Source organism: Alosa sapidissima, chromosome 5, assembly GCF_018492685.1.
Source record: "Alosa sapidissima isolate fAloSap1 chromosome 5, fAloSap1.pri, whole genome shotgun sequence".
In the NCBI taxonomy this organism is placed as follows: Eukaryota; Metazoa; Chordata; class Actinopteri; order Clupeiformes; family Clupeidae; genus Alosa; species Alosa sapidissima.
Genome location: NC_055961.1, coordinates 26,916,938 through 26,944,250, shown reverse-complemented (window position 1 = coordinate 26,944,250; position 27,313 = coordinate 26,916,938). Strand labels below are relative to the sequence as shown.

The window sequence follows — 27,313 nt, the reverse complement described above, 5'->3', positions numbered from 1 at the left end:
TTTAAAGGCTGAGCTAGCATAACAGCCTTGCTGCTAATATAGCCGATGCTGCAATGGATAACTAAAAAGTTTCATACATGAACTTTATCACTCACATTCTGAGTTTTTCTGGGTGGTTATATATCCATGCAGATCGTCTTCGAATAAGCCATCGCTGTTATATGTTATAATATGTTACAGGATTCGTGACTTTAACGCCACTAATGTTACATGATGCTGACTGACGCTGGCTATAACTGTAGGCTACCGTTTTAACGTCTGCTGAGTCTGCCTACCAAAACTTGTCGCTGTTCAGTTGAAGTTAAATGATTGATTGATTATATATTGTTTGATTTTGTGTCAACTTTCAGAGGGAAGACATGTTCCTTTCTGGCCAAATTTCACAGCTTCTAAGAAAGTCTATCGTCTTCGTGTAAACCGAGTTTTGAACAGAGAAAAAAAAGTTAGGCTACATGCAGGTTCTCCCATAACGTTATCGATACAGATCAATGCACCAAATCATGGCGATTTTAGCGAAATAACGTTCCTGTGACAGGCTATCAAATATTGAACAATGGGATAACGTTTCATCATCACCTTTATTGATGCCTGAAATGTTGACATGCTGAAATACAGAGATGTAGCCTACTGAGAGGCAGCTGCAGACAACGATGTTCAATTGGTTCAACTTGTCCCTTGCCTACCAGGTGGATGTAAACAAAGCTATAGAACCTAGAATACATCACATAAAAAACGTTAATACCTAGCGTCTTTTTTCTTCCTTTATTTGTCTATGTCCGTATATGGGGAGGGGAGGGGGGCGAAATGAATCTCGTTAATTAGGCTACATATCACGGAGCTGAATGACTACTGTTCCTGTCAGATAAAAAAGGTTTTGTTCTGATATCTTGTGAATGGAATAACAGGCGAGATCAGGTACATGACATAGCCTTTTACGACAGTAATTTCGTTCAATCAGAGCTGCAGGAGACTTCAGAACAGTGATTGAATTGTGACGTTCATTTCCATGCAGGCGCAAACCGTTTATGACGACCTATGTCATAATGGCCACAATGCATTTATTTGACGTCATCGTCAGAATTTGTATAAATTCAGTTGATTTTACAGTATTGCCCCAGTCCCAGACGAGATTCAATCAGTCAAGAGAAAATACAGTTTTCATAATATTTCATTTCAACTAATATACGATTTCAGTTGATGTAAGTTTTCAGACAACTCTCTAAAAACTAGATTAACAATTACATTTGTTACAATTCTAATAGATAGTCTAATTACATGTATCTTTTCATTTCTTTATTTTCCCAGAGACAGTTACACTTGGCTTCCGTCTCAATGGTATAACCATGAAAGACATAGGAAACCCAGGAAAGGAGCCACCTGAAGACCATTCCTCCAGGCGCCGCGAGGATTGGCCTCGTGAGTCGGAGCCAAGGTTACATTTCCCGCTTGTAACCCAACGGGACATCGTCCCTGTGGCAGATAGTCGTGTGACGCTCACGCCACACGAGCCCAGCCGCTTCCCGACACTTCACGGAACAGTCTCGCTGACCTCCACCGCAGCCACACTCCACCCAAGGCTTCAGGTGACAAAGTCCACCGCGCCTCATGGAAGGTTGCCTCTGGCCAGGAACGGGGTGACTCAGAGGGAACTGCGAGCAGCAGTTGGGCCGATGGGCCGGGCACCTGGAGGAGACCCTAGGAGCATCGCGGCAGCTGGTCAGTCCGCACACATGATGCAGGCCGGCCCCTCTGGGAGTGGATTGGACCTGACGGGCTCTGCAGGCCCGAGGCCACTCAGACCACTGCCTCCTGCAGACACGAGGCCCAGGGAGCCCAGCAGACCCACGCAGCCGAGAGCAAGCAGGCGCCGCAACAAAACAATGCAGGGTGAGGCGGTCCATGCAGAAGAGCCGTCCCGAGTTGTTCGCCTGGAACCAGTTCCACCACCACAGTCTCCGGCAGCACCTAGCGACATCGGGAGGCGCCCAGGAAGACGCCGAGCAAAGCACAATCGTGACTCTCCGGCTGATACGTATGTGTCAGCAAACACAAATGAATGCGTTTGCTTCGCTGCTGGTGACAGCATTAGCACCAATTGGAGTGAGTACCAGGAAAGGACCAGGCCACGGACGGCACCACGACTTCCTCCATTCGAGCGATCTCCACTGGCCCCGAGGCCACGTCTTCTACCCAGGAGGCCACAAATGGAGCCCAGACGCCTCAGTAGCACTGTTGACCAATCCACCACACTCCCTCCACTGAGTCAGAATGCATCTATGGTCTGTAACATCAGTGATCAACAGCAGATGAGGGAGGTCCAGCAGGCAACAGCCTGGGATCAGGAGCCGCCACGCATGATCCTGTCCGCCTTGAGAGAGACGCAGCAGCAAGCATCCGTCAGCCTCCACGGCCGTGGGAGTAACGTAGCCGCTTCCTCTAGGACCCAGAGGGACCCTGGGTATGAGCAGGACGTGCACAGCGTCATCCCCGAGCACGCAGTTCCACTGGAGACTTTGCAAAGCGACGCCAGAGAACGCAGACGCACGTGCAGACCACCGCACAGGCGCCGGAGACGCCTCACACTCGCCTTGCCGATGGCCCGCAACTTCCGTCTCAGAACCCGCAAGCCCATGTCCACTCACAGAGTGGTCCTTGGATGAGCGCCGCGGCGCTGTGTGTCTGCGGGGACTTGGACTCAGACAGGTAAGGGTTAAAAAGCCCGGCAAGATCTAAATATTGTTCATTCAGTTCATTTAAGGGTAGGGAATAACCACACAATAAGCCTAAGCACCACAAACTAATCATGCTTCATCCTGTTCTTCCAGTCAGTCAGAGGAGGATCCATTTGTCAACTTCCAGTCCCCAATTCACTCACCATCAGTTGGACACACGGGTACACATGATGCTACTAATATCAGCACAACCATTAGAATGATCCAAGCATAACAGAAGGGATGGCATTTGATTTTCCACCATATCAACATCAGAGGCCACAAACTCAATCGATACAACAAGGCATGAATCTGCATTCTAGGAGCACACTGGTCCTCTAGGTTTGGCCAGAGGATGATAGAAATGGAGCTGTGTGTCGGCGGGGATTTGGATGTAGACAGGTAAGGCCTACTCAACAAACACCCAATATCACTACAAATCAATGCTCAGTGTCAGAAATACAGTAGACTGCTTTTAGTAATCTGCTTCTCTTTCACAGTCGAGGGGTCCATCTCTCTACTTCCGGTCCCCAACTACTCAACATCAACTGGACACACAGGCAAACTTAGTCGCTACTTTGACCAGCGCAATGATTTGAAGGACCCTGCGTAAGAAGACAAGAGGTGGCACATTTTAGGGGTTTCATCAACATCACAAGCCACACCATCTATGCTCATCTATTACTGCATACTGGATGACAGGAAAGGAAATGTGTGTCAGTGGGGACTTGGGTTTAGACAGGTAGGTAGTTAATTGAGTTTATTCAACATCAACTACATACACAGGCAGGTAGTTAACTGAGTAAGAGTACATTTAACATGCCTTGCTGCCACACACATTGTTTAATATTTTAATGTTCTGTGCTTCACAGTCAGAGGATCCCTCTGTCCATTTCCGATCCCCGTTTACGCAACATCAACTGGGGACACAGAGACATGCCGCTAGTACTAAAGCCAGCGCAATGATATGAAGGACCCGCCCTGCATAGCAGGCGAAGAGGTGGCACTTTTTTGCTATGTCATCAACATTGGACATGACTCTGAGCACACAAAGAGCACACTACCCCTCTAGGATGATAGAATGTGTGTCAGCGGGGACTTGGGTTTGGACAGGTACATAGTTAATTGAGTAAGTGTCTTAAATGTCTTACTGCCACGAACACACAGTATAACGTTTTTGTGTTCTCTCCACTGCTTTCCTACAGCTGAGGGGTCTATTTGTCTACTTCCAGTCCCCAATTACTCAACATCAACTGGACACACGGGCAAGCTTGGCGCTACTCTCAGTTCACCAGCGCATTGATATGAAGGACCCACCCTGCGTATCAGGGGAAAAAGAGGTGGCACATTTTGGCTTTCTCATCAGAAGCTACATCACCTATGGCACCTATGTGCCCACCACCCCTCCAGGATAACAACAGAAGGAAATGTGTGTCAGTGGGGACTTGGGTTTGGACAGGTAGGTAGTTAGTGAACCGAGTAAGTGTCCATTTAAGATGCATTGCTGCCACAACACACGGTATAATGATTTATATTCTCTGCTTCTATTTTACAGTTGAGGGACCCATCTGTCTACTCCCAGTCCCCATGAACTCACCATCAACTGGACACCAGGCACACCCAACACCACAAAATATCAGGGCATAGAGAAGAAGGATTCCAGCACGGAATCAGAAGAGCTGGAACTTTTTGCCTATTACTTAAACCACATCAGGACCGAACACATCAATCATACATAACAGGTCTCTGTAAGTGAGGACTGAGAACCCACCCCCTGGCTACAAGTCCAGCAGGTGAAAAGGAATGGAATTGTGTGTCAGTGGGGAGTTCAGGTAAGATCCAGAAAGTGTGTGCTGGACCACTAATACTTGCCTGAACACAGTGTAACACCTGTACAGTATGTGTTTCTCTTTTACAGCCTAGGTTCCATCCATCTGTTTCCACTCCCCATTCAATCAACATCAACTGGACACACATGAGAATAGTCTCAAAGATAAGGATCTAAATAAGGAAGAACTTAAGAAGACATCTCTTTCAGACAGGATTTGAGATGGTATATGCAAAGTTGACACAGCTATATTTTTTACTCAAACTTCAACCCAATTTTTGCCTCAAGACTCAGGCAAAGACTCAGGCAAGACTCAGATCTCATTGCTGTAAACTGTCACCCATCATGAAGCTTTTCACGGCCTTCCTCCCTGTTTTACCCTGCCTTTATTGATCTCCCTCTAACTTTCACTCATTCTGCAATAAAATAAACATTTTAAAGTTTGGTTCGAGAAGGGTCTTTGCAGTGTTGAAACATATCCTTTAAAATCGATAAGCTTTCCATTTAACTCGATTGAAAACCTACTGGCATTTTCAGATTTTATTTCAAGGTGTTTTCACACAAAAAGTCTATAAATTGTAAACAAAATTACATCACAGTGAACAGTTTCTGATGAACACATTGACATTGAATAAAACCAAATGGCACCCTACACAACATTTTTCATGCCGTAATACTAATTTAGAAGCTTTTTACCAATGATAGTCTTACAAGGCACCATTTAAGTGAACAATGATTACAAGGGAACAGTTGTGACAGCCCCAACTGTCTCCAGTCATATTAAAATATCAAAGCCAAACAACATGACAATACTATGCAACACGGCAACTTTTCAAAACTCATAACTCAGAAGAAGTATAAAAATGATTTATTTATTTAGTGCTATTATTATTGTGAATAATAATAATAACTAGATGTACCGCATCGGTACAAAATATGACCGCCACTCAGTCCTGTACATCCGTTCCGCGAAAATAAATCACACTTCAATTTGTCTCCATATTTTACTCCATCCCCCACTCTTGAAACTTTTGTGTATGCTTGGCATTTTTGGCATTTGGCATGCCTGAGTGTGTGTGTGCGGCTGCACAGAAAGTAGCCTACTGGTGCTGAAAAGGTGAATAGATTGTAGAATAGCCAAAGAAGATGTAGCATTGTTATAAAACCTTTAAAATCTCTAAACAATCACAAGTAGGGCAGTTCATCACAGTTCATCCATTGCAACTGGATTGATGAAAGGTCACTTGCACCTGTAGGCTACATTGTATTTGGGAAAAGCAAAAGGTATCAGCATAATGCTATTTATTTATTTATTTATAGACAAAAACATCTCTGTCAGTTCCATGCCGTTTTTGGATGGATGGATTTTTTGTGAATGTTTCATCTTCTACATAAGATTTCAGTCATTCTTAGTTCATGTAATACTTTATTGTCAATGCACAAATGGAGTAACAGTAGTCTGAAACGTTATTGTTAATGCACAAGTTAAGTAACAGTAGTCTGAAATGAAATACTGTTTTACATCTAACCAGTGGTGCAAATAACTGACATGTCCACATGGGCCTTGATGAAATGCGTCGCTAGACTGTTCATACACATTTAAACGGGACAAAGTTGAAGAGCTGTTAAAAACTAAGCATGTCCGATAAACATCCTCAGATTTATTTCGGCTTCAAGAAGAAATGGGAATTACATTTCATGTGAACATCGTCCTATCCTTATTAGACGTTCTCTGCGGTAAACTACAGTCCTTGTAGGAAGCGTCCATTGTTTTTCCCACTTTTAACTTCCAACAAAATTATGTCTCACTGCAATAATGCGCCATCTAGTGGACAAACGACTACTTATCGCCAATACTGAAAATGCAGCCATGATGATGATGATGAATATTTATTTTGGCTTTCTTTTAATCCTACTGAATTTGTAATTATGTATCGGCCGTTCTAATACCGATAGTATGTGGGTGCCTGTGTGTGTGTGCATGTGTATATGTGTGCACCGCCATCTACAGGCCAATGAGTGTACAGTCACTAAATGTACACATAACCTAATTTTTTTTAGACCCCCCCATGGATGAAATTCTACGAAACTTGGCATACCCCCAGAGAATGCCAGGTCAATCATACACATAAAATTTGGTGCAGTTCTGAACATCTTAACTGAAGATAGGGGCGATTAAAGCAGAATAATATTAATATACCGGGGGGGGGGGGGGGTGCAAATCACAAATGAGTGATTATGGGCCAGGTTGATGTGGGCCCTTGAGACCAACATACCATAAAAGATTCTTCATCCTCAGTGCCACGGTTCAGGTAGTTATTTAGGAAAAACTGCTTTTTTTGCGGTTCGGGGGGCCCAGCACGGGGGGGGGGGGGGAGTGGCCCCCGGGGACGAAACGAAATTTTTCCGTAAAAGTCTAGTGGGGCTACATACCCACCAAATTTCATGTGCCCCGGTAGTTCGGTGTCCCGGGTATTGTTGACCAAAAATTCAGGAAGTAGATGACGGGGGTGGGTGGGGACTGACAATCCCTATATGACCGCTTCGCTAGCGGCGGTCATAATAATAATAACATTTCAGATCACACAATGAGCTGTGTCATAATATTGGGCACAGATGCAAACTATATCTTATGCTATCTGGCTATATCTTGGCTTCAAACGAATTTGGATAAATTTAGATTGCTACCTTTTTATTAATTGGCCATTACTTTAGTAAATAATGAATTGTATAGCCAATCTAATGTGGCATCATCATCATTAGCCTGTTATATCAGGCCTAGCAAGGCCATAGTCATGATGTCAATATTTGGGGGGGGGGCAAATCTGTGGGGTCTGGGGGACCCCCAAACAGAATTTCAATACATTTCCTGCCATGAAAAATATTACTAGAAATCACAAACAAGTCATTAGTAAGTCAATCAATTAGGGTATTCCAAACTTTTGACAGACATAGGCATGTATGGTTTATGAACCCCTGGGCACAGATGCAAAAAGTGTCTTATGGTGTAAGACATGTGAAAGAAATGAATAACACATGTATGAACAAATTCATCATTAAAACTAAAAAGGCGCTAAGTTTCACTTTCGCTATCATTGCAAGAAATAGGCTACAATATGGAAAATGCTTCAGTCTGATCGGCTCCAAAAATGAATGGGGTTTCCTTAGCCTGTGCTACACCTTTCCAACAAGTTTTTAATGATAATTGTACCGGTAGCTTTTGCGATATTGTTGACATGCCTACCGCTCCGCATGATGCAGTAAATGGAAGCTTTTGATAGCGCACGCCACTTACAAAAAAATGCAAAACCACCAGGACAAACCCCTCAGTGTGTAGGCTGCTCTCTCTGGAACTATAGGCTAATAATTTGTGCGTTATTTACATTTGATTACATTTCAGATGGTGGTGTTTGTTGGTTTCCTATAGTAGCAGGCCATGAACAAAGGGTTAACTTATAGCCTACAGGTAGAAAAAAGAAAAATGGTGATAATATAGGGAGGGAAAGTAATCTCATCACCATCTAGTGGTTGCGTTCCTAGAGTTTTTCCTAGAGTTTTTGGATGGGATTTTTTTTTAGAAAAAATATATCTCGGTGCACATTGGGATCTTAATTTAATGCCTTCCATATGTTAGGCACTGGGGTCACCTCTATTGCTTCAAGTGGTCATACTTTATTTTTAGGATCAGTTGAATTATTTTGAGTTTTTGTCTCTAACTGATCAATACGCAATTTGCTTAACTGGCTTAACATATTTTTGTAATAACGGTACGTGATGTAAACCGCGTGGTGATCACCTTTATGTCAGGATAACTGGTGTTGTGCTTCTACTCACATGAAGAGCTAGCAGTAAGTGCCAATGCTAACCAGGCTAATAAACAAACCATGCTACCGTGAGTAACGTTGAAGGGTAAAGTCACGTGACTTCTTTTGTAGTTCGTTTATGAAACAAAAGGAGCAATTTCGATTTTCTTAAATAAGGCAAAATAGGGTCTGACATTTTCACAGTTAGAATATTATTACTGTATAGACACTGAAAAATATTTTTGGTGGATAACATCGCTGATTTGGCTTTACAATATTTTTTTAAAAATAGGTCTATGGGACTTAATTGGAGCTGCTCTTCGATAGGAACGCAACCACTTGAGGCGCTGGTTTTCACTTTCCCTCCCTATAACGCTAAGTTAGTTTGCCCGCTGGCTAGCTTATCAGTAGGCTATACACTCTCTCAATGGGAATTTATGTGATTTCAGTGTAAACTTGGAAAAAGATCAATCGGGCCTTTCACACTGTCAGTTCTTGCAGTTCATTACCGAGAAAAGAATAAAAAAAACAGCTGGCAACGTTAAAAACAGCTGTTCAGGTGGGCTCATAGAATTGGAATTGTATATGAAATTTTACACTGAGCTTATTAAAATGGCGCCTTGTCAGGCTCAGAGCGTACTTCATGCATAGATCCTTGATTACTAGCAAGATAGAGCAACGTAATTCGTTACTATGGGAGCAAAACGGGACAGTTCCAGTCTGCATGGGAGTGTCACCTTACGTCACTAAATAAACTTTCTCTCTTAATAAGCAATACGAACAGATAAACATAAATGTGTTCACAGTATTATTGTCTATAATCATGTATGATACCAATGAATCATTCTTTAGGACATGATATAAATAATTTAATTAGCCATGTGAACCGAGCTAGCTGGCTAGCTAACGCTAGCTTAAAACGCCATACAAGTGGATGGTAGTAGCTATGGCAAGACAGCTATGCGCTAACAAGTGACTAGTAGTTGAAGGACTTCGCTTAAACTTAATATACTGTTGCAAATTCGCTTGAGTATAAACTATCCACTTTAACTAATGTCAGTAATGTTATTCAGCTAGTAGTCATTTCAAAGAAATGACACTTCTCCGTTTAAAATGTTACCTTAGCTAAGAGGCTAGCTAGCATGCTAACAACCGGACAGTAACTGGCAGCAGCATGGTCTAATATTAAGTTATTTTATTACAAATCCGAACACTAAAAAATTACACTATTAGGCTTGAAATGATCCCAAACACTTACAAATTATGACACAATTTTCAAAAAAACCCCTCAACAAATCCAGAAAGACACAATGACCAATTTATTGGTAAAATTCCACAAGTCTCCATTGACATTAGTGCAGCAAGGGCTTACTCTGGTCTGCATAAAGGGGGATTCCCCTGAAATTGTCGAACGTTTGCGCCTCTCGCTCCGCTTGAACCCTCTCTGCTTCATGCCTATGACGTAACTGATCTATCTTGCTCCGCTCTAGAATCTTTGCTGCAGAGTTTTAGGCAAGCCTACAACAGTCGGGTTGCATAGAGCTGGTAAGTCCCGCCCTTTCCGCTATCCCCGCTGGACCTCTAGATTGAAAAATCGTTAATGCAAGTGAATGTGAGAAAATAATTATTTTCTGGTCCCGTTTGAATTTTGCCATGAATGTGAACATATGTTATCTGTGAATTTTTAATATAAATTTTCGTGTAAAGAATGCTACAATTGAGCGGGTAGAAGTTTGATGCGGTTAAACTTTGTGTGAGAGCACTTTGTGGACTACAACTTTCCGCTAGACGACAGATCACTAGTTTCCCATAACAGTCATATATATATATCAGTTGGTCGAGATGTAGAGGGTTATTAAGATCGACTTTGAACACAGTGAACCATACAACTTTACAATCACACTGTATCGTAGTGTTAATGTGTTGAGTGAAGCTAGACATGTTTCAAATATTTTTGTTACCATGTGTGTTTATTCCTGCCATTACAAAAACTAGCATCTCAGTTAATGTTAGCGATTAGAGCTAGCCCACATCACAGGCGACATGTAGTCTTTCTCGTTATGTCTTTTCCACAACTGATAGCCGAAGAATCATATAATATACTGTCAAACTCGTAACATGAAAAATGATATTAAAAATTCACAGACGACATATGTTCACATTCATGGCACAAATCAAACGGGACCAGAAAATAATTATTTTCTCACATTCACTTGCATTGACAATTTTTCAATCTAGAGGTCCAGCGGAAAGGGCGGGACTTACCAGCTCTATAGAGAGCCGAAGTCCCGCCCCTTCCGTTTGCCTCCATGGGACCTATCTTTCAAAAAATTTTGATCGCCAGTCTATACATACAGTCGGCATCTAGTCATAATCATCGTTACCGCCCCCAGTTGCCGTGGTTACCGTGGCTGAAACGCCCCCAAGGGGGAAAATATTAGTTTCATTTGCATGTAATCTAATGGAGGTGCACCGGCTTGAGTACAGAAAACAACTATAAAATATTAAATCTTTTGGCAAACATCAATAAACGGCACAAATACATTTGAACTGAGTTATCTGTGTGTCAACGAGGTTAAGGGTAACATTAAGTTCCCTCATTTTGCTAATTCCAGTTAAACGGCCAGAACTGTCTCGAGTTTACTCATTGTAGAATTGCTTTCAATGGCCGGACTGTGTCGGTTTAGCAAGCTAAGCCTTTTGCCGTAACACCACATACTCATAAGTTGCATCTTAATTTTTTCTCACATGAATGCACATTCCCTACAATGTCTGTGGGAATAGTTTTAACAAGTAATGTATACCAGTTGGTTATGTTACACTGACGATATAAAGGTAGCCAGTTAGCAACCTGATGATGCTACCATCGAATATAGCTTCCAGAGAAATTTGTCGACAACATTGGGCAATCGAGGGTGAATTAGGTTGTTAGCATACACTGGGCAGTTAAGTAAACACAATTCCTTTAACTTATTGTGCTCAGAAACAAGCAGAACTCCACCTAAATGTAAAACGAATGTATAAAGTCTAAATGCTAGTGAGTTCATCCATTGACTTCCATTGTGTGATGTTAGCATGCTTTCCCCCTCATGGGGGGGCGGTAACCTTTCCGAACGTCTTAACCGACTGTATGTATGGCGAAAAAGAAATTATTTTCTGGTCCCGGTTGACTTGTCCCTTGAATTACCCATATGATGTTTGTCAATTTTAAAGACATTTTTTCATGTAAAGACATTTGCAGTTTGTTTCGTAACTATTGAATTACAACATTGTGAAAGATCGTAATTGCAACGACTACAAACCCATCAGCCGCGCTAGTGACGTTAGCTCATTCACAGCCAAACTAGATTGTACAAGCATACCAGCTACAGGTCTTAATTGGCCTTTTCTTGCCGATGAAAATACCACGAGTCAGAGGATTAAACACATCAGGTAAGTTGTATTCGTCCATAGACTGTACATTAGATACTGTTAAGTGACATAGCAGGCAGCAAGATGCAACCGTTAACTAGCATAACAGCTAATCTTATCGTTTCATTACGTTGGTGACGTACATCGTTCGAGACGAGAGATGTAGTCCACTGAGCGGATTCGCACAAAACCAAGTCTATCGAACAACAGTACTTTCTTGACGTGAAAAATTATCTTTTAAATTCACACACATCATATGTGAAATTCGTGGCACAATTCAAACTGGACCAAAAAATAATTGTTATCTCTCCATTAAAGAAGGCCTATGCAAGTCTGGTTATTCCTTCGCTGTTTCTGGGTTTTCGCCTGATTTGGGCTCGCATTTTTCACGACATGGCTCCCCCTGCAGCTTCGGTAGCAAGTGACTGCTACGCTAAACCCCCACTAGCTAGCGAGCTAGCCATCAAGAAACTGTGGCAGATTTTTTTTGAAGATGTCATGTGTTGCCAGGCAGCAGCCGAGAGATATATGTAGTAAAGTTCATGAAGAGTTCATGTGCAGCCAGGTGGCCAGGCAGAAGCTGGGGGAGGATGTCATGCATGTGCGCGAACGTGACACAGGCCTACTGGGGATTATTTAATATTTTTTGTGGCAGCTTGGTGAGCTCATCCACCAATATAATTTATTGAGTGTATACTGATTGGCTACAAGGGGGTCTGCCATTTACATAGGGGGCAGACACCCGGCCAGGGTTGGCCATACGAAAAAAGGAGGTGTTTTGATAACATACAAAAACTTTCCTCAAGAGGAAAATCCTCAGAACGTGCGCACATTCTCAAGGCCTGGGTCATGGAGTCTCTGCTGCAGAGGACATCCATCATTCGCAACTCCTGCCTGGCGACACTTAGTCTCTGTGCATATTTCAGAGCTGTACCCAGGAGGACTTGTGAATAAAAGGCCACAAGCGGCCACTTCTCATCTCAGACCGTTCTCCGCTGGTTTTTGTTCAGAGTGCTAAGTTAGAGTTAAAAGTTAGTGATTTTTTCCATGACAAAACCAAGCTAAACACATACAGGGCTCACAATAAAACGGTCGCGCAAACACATTGTTCAAGACACTATCAAACCACATTACAAAAACAAAGTTCACCCAAGGGTAGGCTACTTACAATTTCAACAGCAACAAAGCCAAGTCGGAGTCCGTTTTGCAGTCTTCTTAGAAACTACAATCTGACTACCGGTACATTTTCTTCGGTCCGGGACCAGAAAGTTGCATATTCGTTTTTTCCACGGTGAAGCACTAGGGGGAGACGAAGCACCCACCAAACGACCCAAAAAGTGTTGTAGAACCATCAGAACGACTCTCAACCTGCATAATTAAGGTCATTTTTGCTAAAATTGTTGCATACAGTAGGTCTTCTTTAACTCCTGGACCGGAAGTAGAAAGGCGTGACTTCGGCTCTCTATAGGCTATACATAGTTACAAATAGCTTCAAAATTGAAATTTTAATATCAAATATTGACCGGGATGCCGACCACTTGTGTAAGATAAGGAGCAAAAAGGCGACGAACGACCGTTCAGCCTACCTATCCTCATGGTTGTGGAGGATGATCGTTAGCAGCTGGGAAGTCTTTTATTCTCAAAATGGCCTAATGGTATAGCCAGAGCCCGTTTACGGAGAGCCGAATCACTCCCTATTAACTCCATTGTACCTGCAATCTGTTGCAGTTCCGCTAGGGGCGATCACGAATAAGTGCAAAAACAATGGGGGTCTATGGAGCTAGACGGCTAAATTTGTCTCTTTCACCTGGTTGTCGTTGAAAAATGGAATATTTGATTGTGGTTTCTGCAAGCTCAATATGGATTATAGGTCAAAAGTTGAATGAACGAGTAGTCACATCCTTTCGATTTCTTACAGGTTGGGTCGTTGTTGCCCACAACACACTAGCTTTCTGCTAATGAATGACGTCATTGACACATTTGAAAGGCTTTTTAGAACAAATAAGTGACTCAAAAAATATAGAACTCAGCGGTTTGTATTTTCTCTGCTCCCTCTTTCGACTGCAACATTCGAATTTCTAGGCAAAAAATTATATCCCGAGAAAAGTGGATTTGAGGGGTACAGCTCCATAGGCCTCCATTCATTCTGCACTCATTCGTGAGCGCCCTCATGTGGAACCAGAAAAGGAACTGCAACCAGTTCAGAAACCGGAAGTTTCCCGAGAGTGGCGGTTCTCCCCTTATTAGACATTCTCTGGTATAGCCTAGGCTACTGTCTACGAAGACAGGCTAAAATACAACTATCTACAGTCATCCAAAAATGAATTGCCAGAGATAGGCTATGAAGGGAAAAAGTGCAGCATTTTAAACATGGCAAGAATATTTTTACCGGAACAGTTTGTTCTAATTTGTCTCGTGAAATTCGTGCTTGTGGACATCACCTATCTTCTGTCCTTCTATTTCAAGTTATCACGTGTCATTTGATTATATAATCACAACAAATGCTAATAAATGAAAACAGAATAGGCTTATGTGCTATAGCCTACAGTGGGGTGTACTACGAATCTCGATTAGTGGGTTAGCGAGGTATGTTGCGCTCAAAGCCAGGGAATGCTGTGACACGAAAGTGGATCTGTTTTAGTGTCGCTATATCACCATGGTATCTTATGCTGTCAACCAAACCTGGTCGGGAGGAGGTTATGTGCTAAGTTATAGCTCATGTCGTGTAATCTACCGCCCGCTGACCAATCAATTGTCTTAAAAACGAAGTTATCTCACGTGTAGGATTCTGTCATATATCTTACAGGTGGAGCTCCGCCTCTAACATTTTGGATCTCGAATGCGCTTTAATAGGGCGGTGCGTGCAAATATCCCACTATGGACGTGCATACCATACAACAACTGATGACAATTGATTTATTTGATGTTATAGGTTAGACACAAAAAATGACCGCAGTGTAGATTAAGCTATCGCTCATGAATGCGGAAGTAATTGTTTTAAAATAGAGGCGGTCTTGTGCGTCTCCTCGTTTCACGATTGGCCAACGTCATCCTAACACCGAGAACGCGCACAGATCTGAGCTGAAAGCCTAGTTTGACAAATATATCACATATAACTGCTATCGTAGTATCACTTAACGTATACCCCTGAGTCAAGGCGTTGTCAAGCCTCGCTATGTCTACATGGCCTAGATATGTCTAACGTGCTTCGTCGTATTCCCCACAGGTCAGTTAGGCTAACTCCCGTATGTCAAACTGATTTGATCCTATGAATTGTTTAGCCATCACACACAACAACTTAACACAGCAACCTCAAACACCACTGTTGAACCTAGGCCAGTGTTTTTCAACCTTTTTTGTGCCACGGCACACTTTTGACACTTAAAATGTCCCACGGCACACTAACATCCTGTGTGAAGAAAAAAAAATAAACATACCATAGCTTAAAACTTCAAATAATACACAGATATGGCCTTATTATGGCTTCTATGCAAGACCTGCTCAATAAAATAAGTGCCCTCTGTTTCATTTGTAGGTGACTATATCAATTGTTGTTATGAACTGGATATGTGATGATTCTGGGATATATGTGGCCCCCTTGTACAATGCCTGCATACCACAAATAGTGCAATCATACAATCAGAGCATGTGGTTATAAATTCTTTGATGTAGGGCCTACTGTAACAGTTGTTTTTCTGGACCGGTGAGTGACATTTGGGTAATTTTCTGCGGCACACCTGATGATCTCTCAGGCACACTAGTGTGCCCCGGCACAGTGGTTGAAAAACACTGACCTAGGCTACTGCTTCAGTCATGTAAGAAATGAGCAGTTTTATCTTTACCCATTTAATCAAGTCCACATGACCAAAATAACAGCATTTTTAAAGGCATTTTTAACAGCATTTTTAAAGCCGATGCTGCAATGGATAACTAAAAAGTTTAATACAATTAATTAACTTTATCACTCACATTCTGAGTTTTTCTGGGTGGTTATATATCCATGCAGATAGTCTTCGAATAAGCCATCGCTGTTATATGTTATAATATGTTGCAGGATTCATGACTTGGCTACCGTTTTACTTGTCGCTGTTCAGTTGAAGTTAATCAAATATTGTTTGATTTTGTGTCAACTTTCAGAGGGAAGACATGTTCCTTTCTGGCCAAATTTCACAGCTTCTAAGAAAGTTTCGTCTTCGTGTAAACCGAGTTTTTGAACAGAGAAAAAAAAGTTAGGCTACCATTAGGCTACATGCAGGTTCTCCCATAACGTTATCGATACAGATCAATGCACCAAATCAGGGCGATTTTAGCGAAATAACGTTCCTGTGGCAGGCTATCAAATATTGAACAATGGGATAACGTTTCATCGTCACCTTTATTGATGCCTGAAATGTTGACATTGCTGAAATACAGAGATGTAGCCTACTGAGAGGCAGCTGCAGACAACGATGTTCAATGGGTTAAACCAGAGCCATACCTTTATATCAAAGATCCTTGATTACTGGCTCTGGGTTCAACTTGTCCCTTGCAAGTTGGATGTAAACAAAGCTATAGAACCTAGAATACATCACATGAAAAACGTTAATAGGCTAGGCTACCTATCGTCTTTTTTCTTTCTTTATTTTTCTATGTCCGTATTTGGGGAGGGGGGGGGGGCGAAATTAATCTCGTTAATTAGGCTACATCACGGAGCTGAATGACTATTGTTCCTGTCAGATAAAAAGGTTTTGTTCTGATGTCTTGTGGATGGAATAACAGGCGAGATCAGTGAAATGGTGTAGCCTACATGACTTAGCCTTCTACGACAGTAATTTCGTTCAATCAGAGCTGCAGGAGACTTCAGAACAGTGATTGAATTGTGACGTTCATTTCCATGCAGGCGCAAACCGTTTATGACGACCTATGTCATAATGGCCACAATGCATTTCTTTGACGTCATCGTCAGAATTTGTATAAATTCACTGAATTCAGCTGATTTTACAGTATTGCCCCAGTCCCAGACGAGAGATTCAATCAGTCAAGAGAAAATACAGTTTTCATAATATTTCATTTCGACTAATATACGATTTCAGTTGATGTAAGTTTTCAGACAACTCTCTAAAAACTAGATTAACAATTAGATTTGTTAAAATTCTAATAGATAGTCTAATTACATGTATCTTTTCATTTCTTTATTTTCCCAGAGACAGTTACACTGGGCTTCCGTCTCAATGGTATAACCATGAAAGACATAGGAAACCCAGGAAAGGAGCCACCTGAAGACCATTCCTCCAGGCGCCGCGAGGATTGGCCTCGTGAGTCGGAGCCAAGGTTACATTTCCCGCTTGTAACCCAACGGGACATCGTCCCTGTGGCAGAAAGTCGTGTGACGCTCACGCCACACGAGCCCAGCCGCTTCCCGACACTTCACGGAACAGTCTCGCTGACCTCCACCGCAGCCACACTCCACCCAAGGCTTCAGGTGACAAAGTCCACCGCGCCTCATGGAAGGTTGCCTCTGGCCAGGAACGGGGTGACTCAGAGGGAACTGCGAGCAGCAGTTGGGCCGATGGGCCGGGCACCTGGAGGAGACCCTAGGAGCATCGCGGCAGCTGGTCAGTCCGCACACATGATGCAGGCCGGCCCCTCTGGGAGTGGATTGGACCTGACGGGCTCTGCAGGCCCGAGGCCACTCAGACCACTGCCTCCTGCAGACACGAAGCCCAGGGAGCCCAGCAGACCCACGCAGCCGAGAGCAAGCAGGCGCTGCAACAAAACAATGCAGGGTGAGGCGGTCCATGCAGAAGAGCCGTCCCGAGTTGTTCGCCTGGAACCAGTTCCACCACCACAGTCTCCGGCAGCACCTAGCGACATCGGGAGGCGCCCAGGAAGACGCCGAGCAAGGCACAATCGTGACTCTCCGGCTAATACGTATGTGTCAGCAAACACAAATGAATGCGTTTGCTTCGCTGCTGGTGACAGCATTAGCACCAATTGGAGTGAGTACCAGGAAAGGACCAGGCCACGGACGGCACCACGACTTCCTCCATTCGAGCGATCTCCACTGGCCCCGAGGCCACGTCTTCTACCCAGGAGGCCACAAATGGAGCCCAGACGCCTCAGTAGCACTGTTGACCAATCCACCACACTCCCTCCACTGAGTCAGAATGCATCTATGGTCTGTAACATCAGTGATCAACAGCAGATGAGGGAGCTCCAGCAGGCAACCAGCGTGCCTCACAGCACAGCCTGGGATCACGAGCCGCCACGCATGATCCTGTCCGCCTTGAGAGAGACGCAGCAGCAAGCATTTGTCAGCCTCCACGGCCGCGGGAGTAACGTAGCCGCTTCCTCTAGGACCCAGAGGGACCCTGGGTATGAGCAGGACGTGCACAGTGTCATCCCCGAGCACGCAGTTCCACTGGAGACTTTGCAAAGCGACGCCAGAGAACGCAGACGCACGTGCAGACCACCGCACAGGCGCCGGAGACGCCTCACGCTCGCCTTGCCGATGGCCCGCACCTTCCGTCTCAGAACCCGCAAGCCCATGTCCACTCACAGAGTGGTCCTTGGATGAGCGCCGCGGCGCTGTGTGTCTGCGGGGACTTGGACTCAGACAGGTAAGGGTTAAAAAGCCCGGCAAGATCTAAATATTGTTCATTCAGTTCATTTAAGGGTAGGGAATAACCACACAATAAGCCTAAGCACCACAAACTAATCATGCTTCATCCTGTTCTTCCAGTCAGTCAGAGGAGGATCCATTTGTCAACTTCCAGTCCCCAATTCACTCACCATCAGTTGGACACACGGGTACACATGATGCTACTAATATCAGCACAACAATTAGAAGGATCCAAGCATAACAGAAGGGATGGCATTTGATTTTCCACCATATCAACATCAGAGGCCACAAACTCAATCGATACAACAAGGCATGAATCTGCATTCTAGGAGCACACTGGTCCTCTAGGTTTGGCCAGAGGATGATAGAAATGGAGCTGTGTGTCGGCGGGGATTTGGATGTAGACAGGTAAGGCCTACTCAACAAACACCCATATCACTAGAAATCAATGCTCAGTGTCAGAAATACAGTAGACTGCTTTTAGTAATCTGCTTCTCTTTCACAGTCGAGGGGTCCATCTCTCTACTTCCGGTCCCCAACTACTCAACATCAACTGGACACACAGGCAAACTTAGTCGCTACTTTGACCAGCGCAATGATTTGAAGGACCCTGCGTAAGAAGACAAGAGGTGGCACATTTTAGGGGTTGCATCAACATCACAAGCCACACCATCTATGCTCATCTATTACTGCATACTGGATGACAGGAAAGGAAATGTGTGTCAGTGGGGACTTGGATTTAGACAGGTAGGTAGTTAATTGAGTTTATTCAACATCAACTACATACACAGGCAGGTAGTTAACTGAGTAAGAGTCCATTTAACATGCCTTGCTGCCACACACATTGTATAATATTTTAATGTTCTGTGCTTCACAGTCAGAGGATCCCTCTGTCCATTTCCGATCCCCGTTTACGCAACATCAACTGGGGACACAGAGACATGCCGCTAGTACTAAAGCCATCGCAATGATATGAAGGACCCGCCCTGCATAGCAGGCGAAGAGGTGGCACTTTTTGGCTATGTCATCAACATTGGACATGACTCTGAGCACACAAAGAGCACACTACCCCTCTAGGATGATAGAATGTGTGTCAGCGGGGACTTGGGTTTGGACAGGTACATAGTTAATTGAGTAAGTGTCTTAAATGTCTTACTGCCACGAACACACAGTATAACGTTTTTTGTGTTCTCTCCACTTCTTTCCTACAGCTGAGGGGTCTATTTGTCTACTTCCAGTCCCCAATTACTCAACATCAACTGGACACACGGGCAAGCTTGGTGCTACTCACAGTTCACCAGCGCATTGATATGAAGGACCCACCCTGCGTATCAGGGGAAAAAGAGGTGGCACATTTTGGCTTTCTCATCAGAAGCTACATCACCTATGGCACCTATGTGCCCACCACCCCTCCAGGATAACAACAGAAGGAAATGTGTGTCAGTGGGGACTTGGGTTTGGACAGGTAGGTAGTTAGTGAACCGAGTAAGTGTCCATTTAAGATGCATTGCTGCCACAACTCACTGTATAATGATTTATATTCTCTGCTTCTATTTTACAGTTGAGGGACCCATCTGTCTACTCCCAGTCCCCATGAACTCACCATCAACTGGACACCAGGCACACCCAACACCACAAAATATCAGGGCATAGAGAAGAAGGATTCCAGCACGGAATCAGAAGAGCTGGAACTTTTTGCCTATTACTTAAACCACATCAGGACCGAACACATCAATCATACATAACAGGTCTCTGTAAGTGAGGACTGAGAACCCACCCCCTGGCTACAAGTCCAGCAGGTGAAAAGGAATGGAATTGTGTGTCAGTGGGGAGTTGGATTAAGACAGGTAAGATCCAGAAAGTGTGTGCTGGACCACTAATACTTGCCTGAACACAGTGTAACACCTGTATGTGTTTCTCTTTTACAGCCTAGGTTCCATCCGTCTGTTTCCACTCCCCATTCAATCAACATCAACTGGACACACATGAGAATAGTCTCAAAGATAAGGATCTAAATAAGGAAGAACTTAAGAAGACATCTCTTTCAGACAGGATTTGAGATGGTATATGCAAAGTTGACACAGCTATATTTTTTACTCAAACTTTTTTTTGCCTCAAGACTCAGGCAAGACTCAGATCTCATTGCTGTAAACTGTCACCCATCATGAAGCTTTTCACGGCCTTCCTCCCGGTTTTACCCTGCCTTTATTGATCTCCCTCTAACTTTCACTCATTCTGCAATAAAATAAACATTTTAAAGTTTGGTTCGAGAAGGGTCTTTGCAGTGTTGAAACATATCCTTTAAAATCGATAAGCTTTCCACTTAACTCGATTGAAAACCTACTGGCATTTTCAGATTTTATTTCAAGGTGTTTTCACACAAAAAATCTATAAATTGTAAACAAAATTACATCACAGTGAACAGTTTCTGATGAACACATTGACATTGAATAAAACCAAATGGCACCTACACAACATTTTTCATGCCGTAATACTAATTTAGAAGCTTTTTACCAATGATAGTCTTACAAGGCACCATTTAAGTGAACAATGATTACAAGGGAACAGTTGTGACAGCCCCAACTGTCTCCAGTCATATTAAAATATCAAAGCCAAACAACATGACAATACTATGCAACACGGCAACTTTTCAAAACTCATAACTCAGAAGAAGTATAAAAATGATTTATTTATTTAGTGCTATTATTATTGTGAATAATAATAATAACTAGATGTACCGCATAGCGGTACAAAATATGACCGCCACTCAGTCCTGTACATCCGTTCCGCGAAAATAAATCACACTTCAATTTGTCTCCATATTTTACTCCATCCCCCACTCTTGAAACTTTTGTGTATGCTTGGCATTTGGCATGCCTGAGTGTGTGTGTGCAGCTGCACAGAAAGTAGCCTACTGGTGCTGAAAAGGTGAATAGATTGTAGAATAGCCAAAGAAGATGTAGCATTGTTATAAAACCTTTAAAATCTCTAAACAATCACAAGTAGGGCAGTTCATCACAGTTCATCCATTGCAACTGGATTGATGAAAGGTCACTTACACCTGTAGGCTACATTGTATTTGGGAAAAGCAAAAGGTATCAGCATAATGTTATTTATTTATTTATTTATAGACAAAAACATCTCTGTCAGTTCCATGCCGTTTTTGGATGGATGGATTTTTTGTGAATGTTTCATCTTCTACATAAGATTTCAGTCATTCTTAGTTCATGTAATACTTTATTGTCAATGCACAAATGAAGTAACAGTAGTCTGAAACGTTATTGTTAATGCACAAGTTAAGTAACAGTAGTCTGAAATGAAATGCTGTTTTACATCTAACCAGTGGTGCAAATAACTGACATGTCCACATGGGCCTTGATGAAATGCGTCGCTAGACTGTTCATACACATTTAAACGGGACAAAGTTGAAGAGCTGTTGTCCGTTATTGTTCGTGCAAATATAGGCTGATTCATGTTCCCTTGCATTGTGTAACTGAGGTCCATGGCTAGTCTGGGTTTCACCAGACCAAGCTATATATAAATAAATAAATAAATAGCGGGCAGATCAGGCTGGGTTCACCCAGCCTAGTCCATAGGCACCCGATATTGTTTAATTTTCCGATTGAGATATCCACGCTCTGGCTATTCTAAATGCAAAAATCAGGGAGTTATGACAAAACTGTAACTAACAAACTAGATCCTAATAGAAAGCTGTTAGCTTCCCTAAGTTACAGGTAGGCTTATAAGATAGGCCTATTTACAACATAAATTGTCAATAGGCTATGCTGGCGACACAAATAAAATCTCCTTTGGAAACCAATGGCTTACGCCTTACAGTATCAAGCGGACTTAAACTGCCATATCGTGGCGAAAAGTTGTAATAAAATTCACGCAGCTCCATGAGTCAAGGAAAGCGCGAATGAAGTAGCAACTTCTAAATGGGATCCACTACACAGTAGCTTAAGGTGTGTTGCTAAAGCAGCCATAATGAAATGAAGGTGTCATTGTTTGGATACTTCACACACACGTGCTTTTTAATTTCACAGACTACAACTACCAAGCTGGAATCAAAGCACATCGATTCCCCTCTCACACCCTGCACGCACTTAAAACAAAATAAACAGGCGTCTCAGTCTCACGCATGTATAGGCAAAACTGTATCAGACCGGTGTAACGTTGGTAAATCTTCCATTGCACAGAATGATTTTTGTAGCACGTGCAATAAATGATAGTCGAAAGATACAATTACAGTGCTGCTATCAATTTGCTTGGTATAACCGCATTTATAGTTTTCTACAAATGCAATCAATCAAATTGGCCTCCATCACTCAACAAACGCTAACCTAGGTCCTTATTGATATTATAAGATTAACGTACCTTCAGTAAAAACCAAGCATGTCCGATAAACATCCTCAGATTTATTTCGGCTTCAAGAAGAAATGGGAATTACATTTCATGTGAACATCGTCCTATCCTTATTAGACGTTCTCTGCGGTAAACTACAGTCCTTGTAGGAAGCGTCCATTGTTTTTCCCACTTTTAACTTCCAACAAAATTATGTCTCACTGCAATGATGAGCCATCTAGTGGACAAACGACTACTTATCGCCAATACTGAAAATGCAGCCATGATGATGATGATGAATATTTATTTTGGCTTTCTTTTAATCCTACTGAATTTGTAATTATGTATCGGACGTTCTAATACCGATAGTATGTGGGTGCCTGTGTGTGTGTGCATGTGTATATGTGTGCACCGCCATCTACAGGCCAATGAGTGTACAGTCACTAAATGTACACATAACCTAATTTTTTTTTGACCCCCCCATGGATGAAATTCTACGAAACTTGGCATACCCCCAGAGAATGCCAGGTCAATCATACACATAAACTTTGGTGCAGTTCTGAACATCTTAACTGAAGATAGGGGTGATTAAAGCAGAATAATATTAATATACCGGGGGGGGGGGGGGGGGGGGTGCAAATCACAAATAAGTGATTATGGGCCAGGTTGATGTGGGCCCTTGAGACCAACATACCATAAAAGATTCTTCATCCTCAGTGCCACGGTTCAGGTAGTTATTTAGGAAAAACTGCTTTTTTTGTGGTTCGGGGGGCCCAGCACGGGGGGGGGGGGGGGGAGTGGCCCCCGGGGACGAAATTACATTTTTCTGTAAAAGTCTAGTGGGGCTACATACCCACCAAATTTCATGTGCCCCGGTAGTTCGGTGTCCCGGGTATCGTTGACCAAAAATTCAGGAAGTAGATGACAGGGAAACTGACAATCCCTATATGACCGCTTCGCTAGCTTCGCTAGTGGCGGTCATAATAATAATAACATTTCAGATCACACAATGAGCTGTGTCATAATATTGGGCACAGATGCAAACTATATCTTATGCTATCTGGCTATATCTTGGCTTCAAACGAATTTGGATAAATTTAGATTGCTAACTTTTTATTAATTGGCCATTACTTTAGTAAATAATGAATTGTATAGCCAATCTAATGTGGCATCATCATCATTAGCCTGTTATATCAGGCCTAGCAAGGCCATAGTCATGATGTCAATATTGGGGGGGGGGGGGACCCCCAAACAGAATTTCAATACATTTCCTGCCATGAAAAATATTACTAGAAATCACAAACAAGTCATTAGTAAGTCAATCAATTAGGGTATTCCAAACTTTTGACAGACATAGGCATGTATGGTTTATGAACCCCTGGGCACAGATGCAAAAAGTGTCTTATGGTGTAAGACATGTGAAAGAAATGAATAACACATGTATGAACAAATTCATCATTAAAACTAAAAAGGCGCTAAGTTTCACTTTCGCTATCATTGCAAGAAATAGGCTACAATATGGAAAATGCTTCAGTCTGATCGGCTCCAAAAATGAATGGGGTTTCCTTAGCCTGTGCTACACCTTTCCAACAAGTTTTTAATGATAATTGTACCGGTAGCTTTTGCGATATTGTTGACATGCCTACCGCTCCGCATGATGCAGTAAATGGAAGCTTTTTATAGCGCACGCCACTTACAAAAAATGCAAAACCACCAGGACAAACCCCTCAGTGTGTAGGCTACTCTCTCTGGAACTATAGGCTAATAATTTGTGCGTTATTTACATTTGATTACATTTCAGATGGTGGTGTTTGTTGGTTTCCTATAATAGCAGGCCATGAACAAAGGGTTAACTTATAGCCTACAGGTAGAAAAAAGAAAAATGGTGATAATATAGGGAGGGAAAGTAATCTCATCACCATCTAGTGGTTGCGTTCCTAGAGTTTTTCCTAGAGTTTTTGGATGGGATTTTTTTTTTAGAAAAAATATATCTCGGTGCACATTGGGATCTTAATTTAATGTCTTCCATATGTTAGGCACTGGGGTCACCTCTATTGCTTCAAGTGGTCATACTTTATTTTTAGGATCAGTTGAATTATTTTGAGTTTTTGTCTCTAACTGATCAATACGCAATTTGCTTAACTGGCTTAACATATTTTTGTAATAACGGTACGTGATGTAAACCGCGTGGTGATCACCTTTATGTCAGGATAACTGGTGTTGTGCTTCTACTCACATGAAGAGCTAGCAGTAAGTGCCAATGCTAACCAGGCTAATAAACAAACCATGCTACCGTGAGTAACGTTGAAGGGTAAAGTCACGTGACTTCTTTTGTAGTTCGTTTATGAAACAAAAGGAGCAATTTCGATTTTCTTAAATAAGGCAAAATAGGGTCTGACATTTTCACAGTTAGAATATTATTACTGTATAGACACTGAAAAATATTTTTGGTGGATAACATCGCTGATTTGGCTTTACAATATTTTTAAAAAAATAGGTCTATGGGACTTAATTGGAGCTGCTCTTCGATAGGAACGCAACCACTTGGGGCGCTGGTTTTCACTTTCCCTCCCTATAACGCTAAGTTAGTTTGCCCGCTGGCTAGCTTATCAGTAGGCTATACACTCTCTCAATGGGAATTTATGTGATTTCAGTGTAAACTTCAAAAGATCAATCGGGCCTTTCACACTGTCAGTTCTTGCAGTTCATTACCGAGAAAAGAATAAAAAAAAACAGCTGGCAACGTTAAAAACAGCTGTTCAGGTGGGCTCATAGAATTGGAATTGTATATGAAATTTTACACTGAGCTTATTAAAATGGCGCCTTGTCAGGCTCAGAGCGTACTTCATGCATAGATCCTTGATTACTAGCAAGATAGAGCAATGTAATTCGTTACTATGGGAGCAAAACGGGACAGTTCCGGTCTGCATGGGAGTGTCACCTTACGTCACTAAATAAACTTTCTCTCTTAATAAGCAATACGAACAGATAAACATAAATGTGTTCACAGTATTATTGTCTATAATCATGTATGATACCAATGAATCATTCTTTAGGACATGATATAAATAATTTAATTAGTCATGTGAACCGAGCTAGCTTAAAACGCCATACAAGTGGATGGTAGTAGCTATGGCAAGACAGCTATGCGCTAACAAGTGACTAGTAGTTGAAGGACTTCGCTTAAACTTAATATACTGTTGCAAATTCGCTTGAGTATAAACTATCCACTTTAACTAATGTCAGTAATGTTATTCAGCTAGTAGTCATTTCAAAGAAATGACACTTCTCCGTTTAAAATGTTACCTTAGCTAAGAGGCTAGCTAGCATGCTAACAACCGGACAGTAACTGGCAGCAGCATGGTCTAATATTAAGTTATTTTATTACAAATCCGAACACTAAAAAATTACACTATTAGGCTTGAAATGATCCCAAACACTTACAAATTATGACACAATTTTCCAAAAAACCCTCAACAAATCCAGAAAGACACAATGACCAATTTATTGGTAAAATTCCACAAGTCTCCATTGACATTAGTGCAGCAAGGGCTTACTCTGGTCTGCATAAAGGGGGATTCCCCTGAAATTGTCGAACGTTTGCGCCTCTCGCTCCGCTTGAACCCTCTCTGCTTCATGCCTATGACGTAACTGATCTATCTTGCTCCGCTCTAGAATCTTTGCTGCAGAGTGGTAGGCAAGCCTACAACAGTCGGGTTGCATAGAGCTGGTAAGTCCCGCCCTTTCCGCTATCCCCGCTGGACCTCTAGATTGAAAAATCGTTAATGCAAGTGAATGTGAGAAAATAATTATTTTCTGGTCCCGTTTGAATTTTGCCATGAATGTGAACATATGTTGTCTGTGAATTTTTAATATAAGTTTTCGTGTAAAGAATGCTACAATTGAGCGGGTAGAAGTTTGATGCGGTTAAACTTTGTGTGAGAGCACTTTGTGGACTACAACTTTCCGCTAGACGACAGATCACTAGTTTCCCATAACAACCATCAGTTGGTCGAGATGTAGAGGGTTATTAAGATCGACTTTGAACACAGTGAACCATACAACTTTACAATCACACTGTATCGTAGTGTTAATGTGTTGAGTGAAGCTAGACATGTTTCAAATATTTTTGTTACCATGTGTGTTTATTCCTGCCATTACAAAAACTAGCATCTCAGTTAATGTTAGCGATTAGAGCTAGCCCACATCACAGGCGACATGTAGTCTTTCTCGTTATATCTTTTCCACAACTGATAGCCGAAGAATCATATAATATACTGTCAAACTCGTAACATGAAAAATTATATTAAAAATTCACAGACGACATATGTTCACATTCATGGCACAAATCAAACGGGACCAGAAAATAATTATTTTCTCACATTCACTTGCATTGACAATTTTTCAATCTAGAGGTCCAGCGGAAAGGGCGGGACTTACCAGCTCTATAGAGAGCCGAAGTCCCGCCCCTTCCGTTTGCCTCCATGGGACCTATCTTTCAAAAAATTTTGATCACCAGTCTATACATACAGTCGGCATCTAGTCATAATCATCGTTACCGCCCCCAGTTGCCGTGGTTACCGTGGCTGAAACGCCGGTGAATTAGGTTGTTAGC

General features: G+C 42.4%; 2 protein-coding genes across 8 annotated transcripts; both read left to right on the top strand.

Moving 5' to 3' along the window:
* The first annotated feature begins 1,116 nt into the window (after window positions 1-1,116).
* Window positions 1,117-4,982, top strand: LOC121708511 (serine/arginine repetitive matrix protein 2-like). Of its 7 annotated transcripts, none has more exons than XM_042091218.1 (8): window positions 1,117-1,199; window positions 1,306-2,703; window positions 2,826-3,113; window positions 3,212-3,453; window positions 3,584-3,824; window positions 3,917-4,170; window positions 4,267-4,543; window positions 4,630-4,982. In XM_042091218.1, exon 2 carries the CDS (start codon window positions 1,344-1,346, stop codon window positions 2,658-2,660), a length of 1,317 nt encoding a protein of 438 aa, XP_041947152.1. In that variant the 5' UTR covers window positions 1,117-1,199; window positions 1,306-1,343; the 3' UTR covers window positions 2,661-2,703; window positions 2,826-3,113; window positions 3,212-3,453; window positions 3,584-3,824; window positions 3,917-4,170; window positions 4,267-4,543; window positions 4,630-4,982. The 7 variants fall into 7 exon arrangements, with proteins under 7 accessions (XP_041947152.1, XP_041947154.1, XP_041947155.1 ...); XM_042091220.1 differs by having other exon boundaries at window positions 4,610-4,982; XM_042091221.1 differs by having other exon boundaries at window positions 3,644-3,824; window positions 4,267-4,982.
* Window positions 4,983-16,764: 11,782 nt separating this feature from the next.
* LOC121708508 lies at window positions 16,765-20,627 on the top strand. Its single transcript, XM_042091215.1, has 8 exons — window positions 16,765-16,780; window positions 16,937-18,352; window positions 18,475-18,762; window positions 18,860-19,101; window positions 19,232-19,472; window positions 19,566-19,819; window positions 19,916-20,201; window positions 20,283-20,627. Exon 2 carries the CDS (start codon window positions 16,975-16,977, stop codon window positions 18,307-18,309), a length of 1,335 nt encoding a protein of 444 aa, XP_041947149.1. The 5' UTR covers window positions 16,765-16,780; window positions 16,937-16,974; the 3' UTR covers window positions 18,310-18,352; window positions 18,475-18,762; window positions 18,860-19,101; window positions 19,232-19,472; window positions 19,566-19,819; window positions 19,916-20,201; window positions 20,283-20,627.
* The last annotated feature ends 6,686 nt before the right edge of the window (window positions 20,628-27,313 follow it).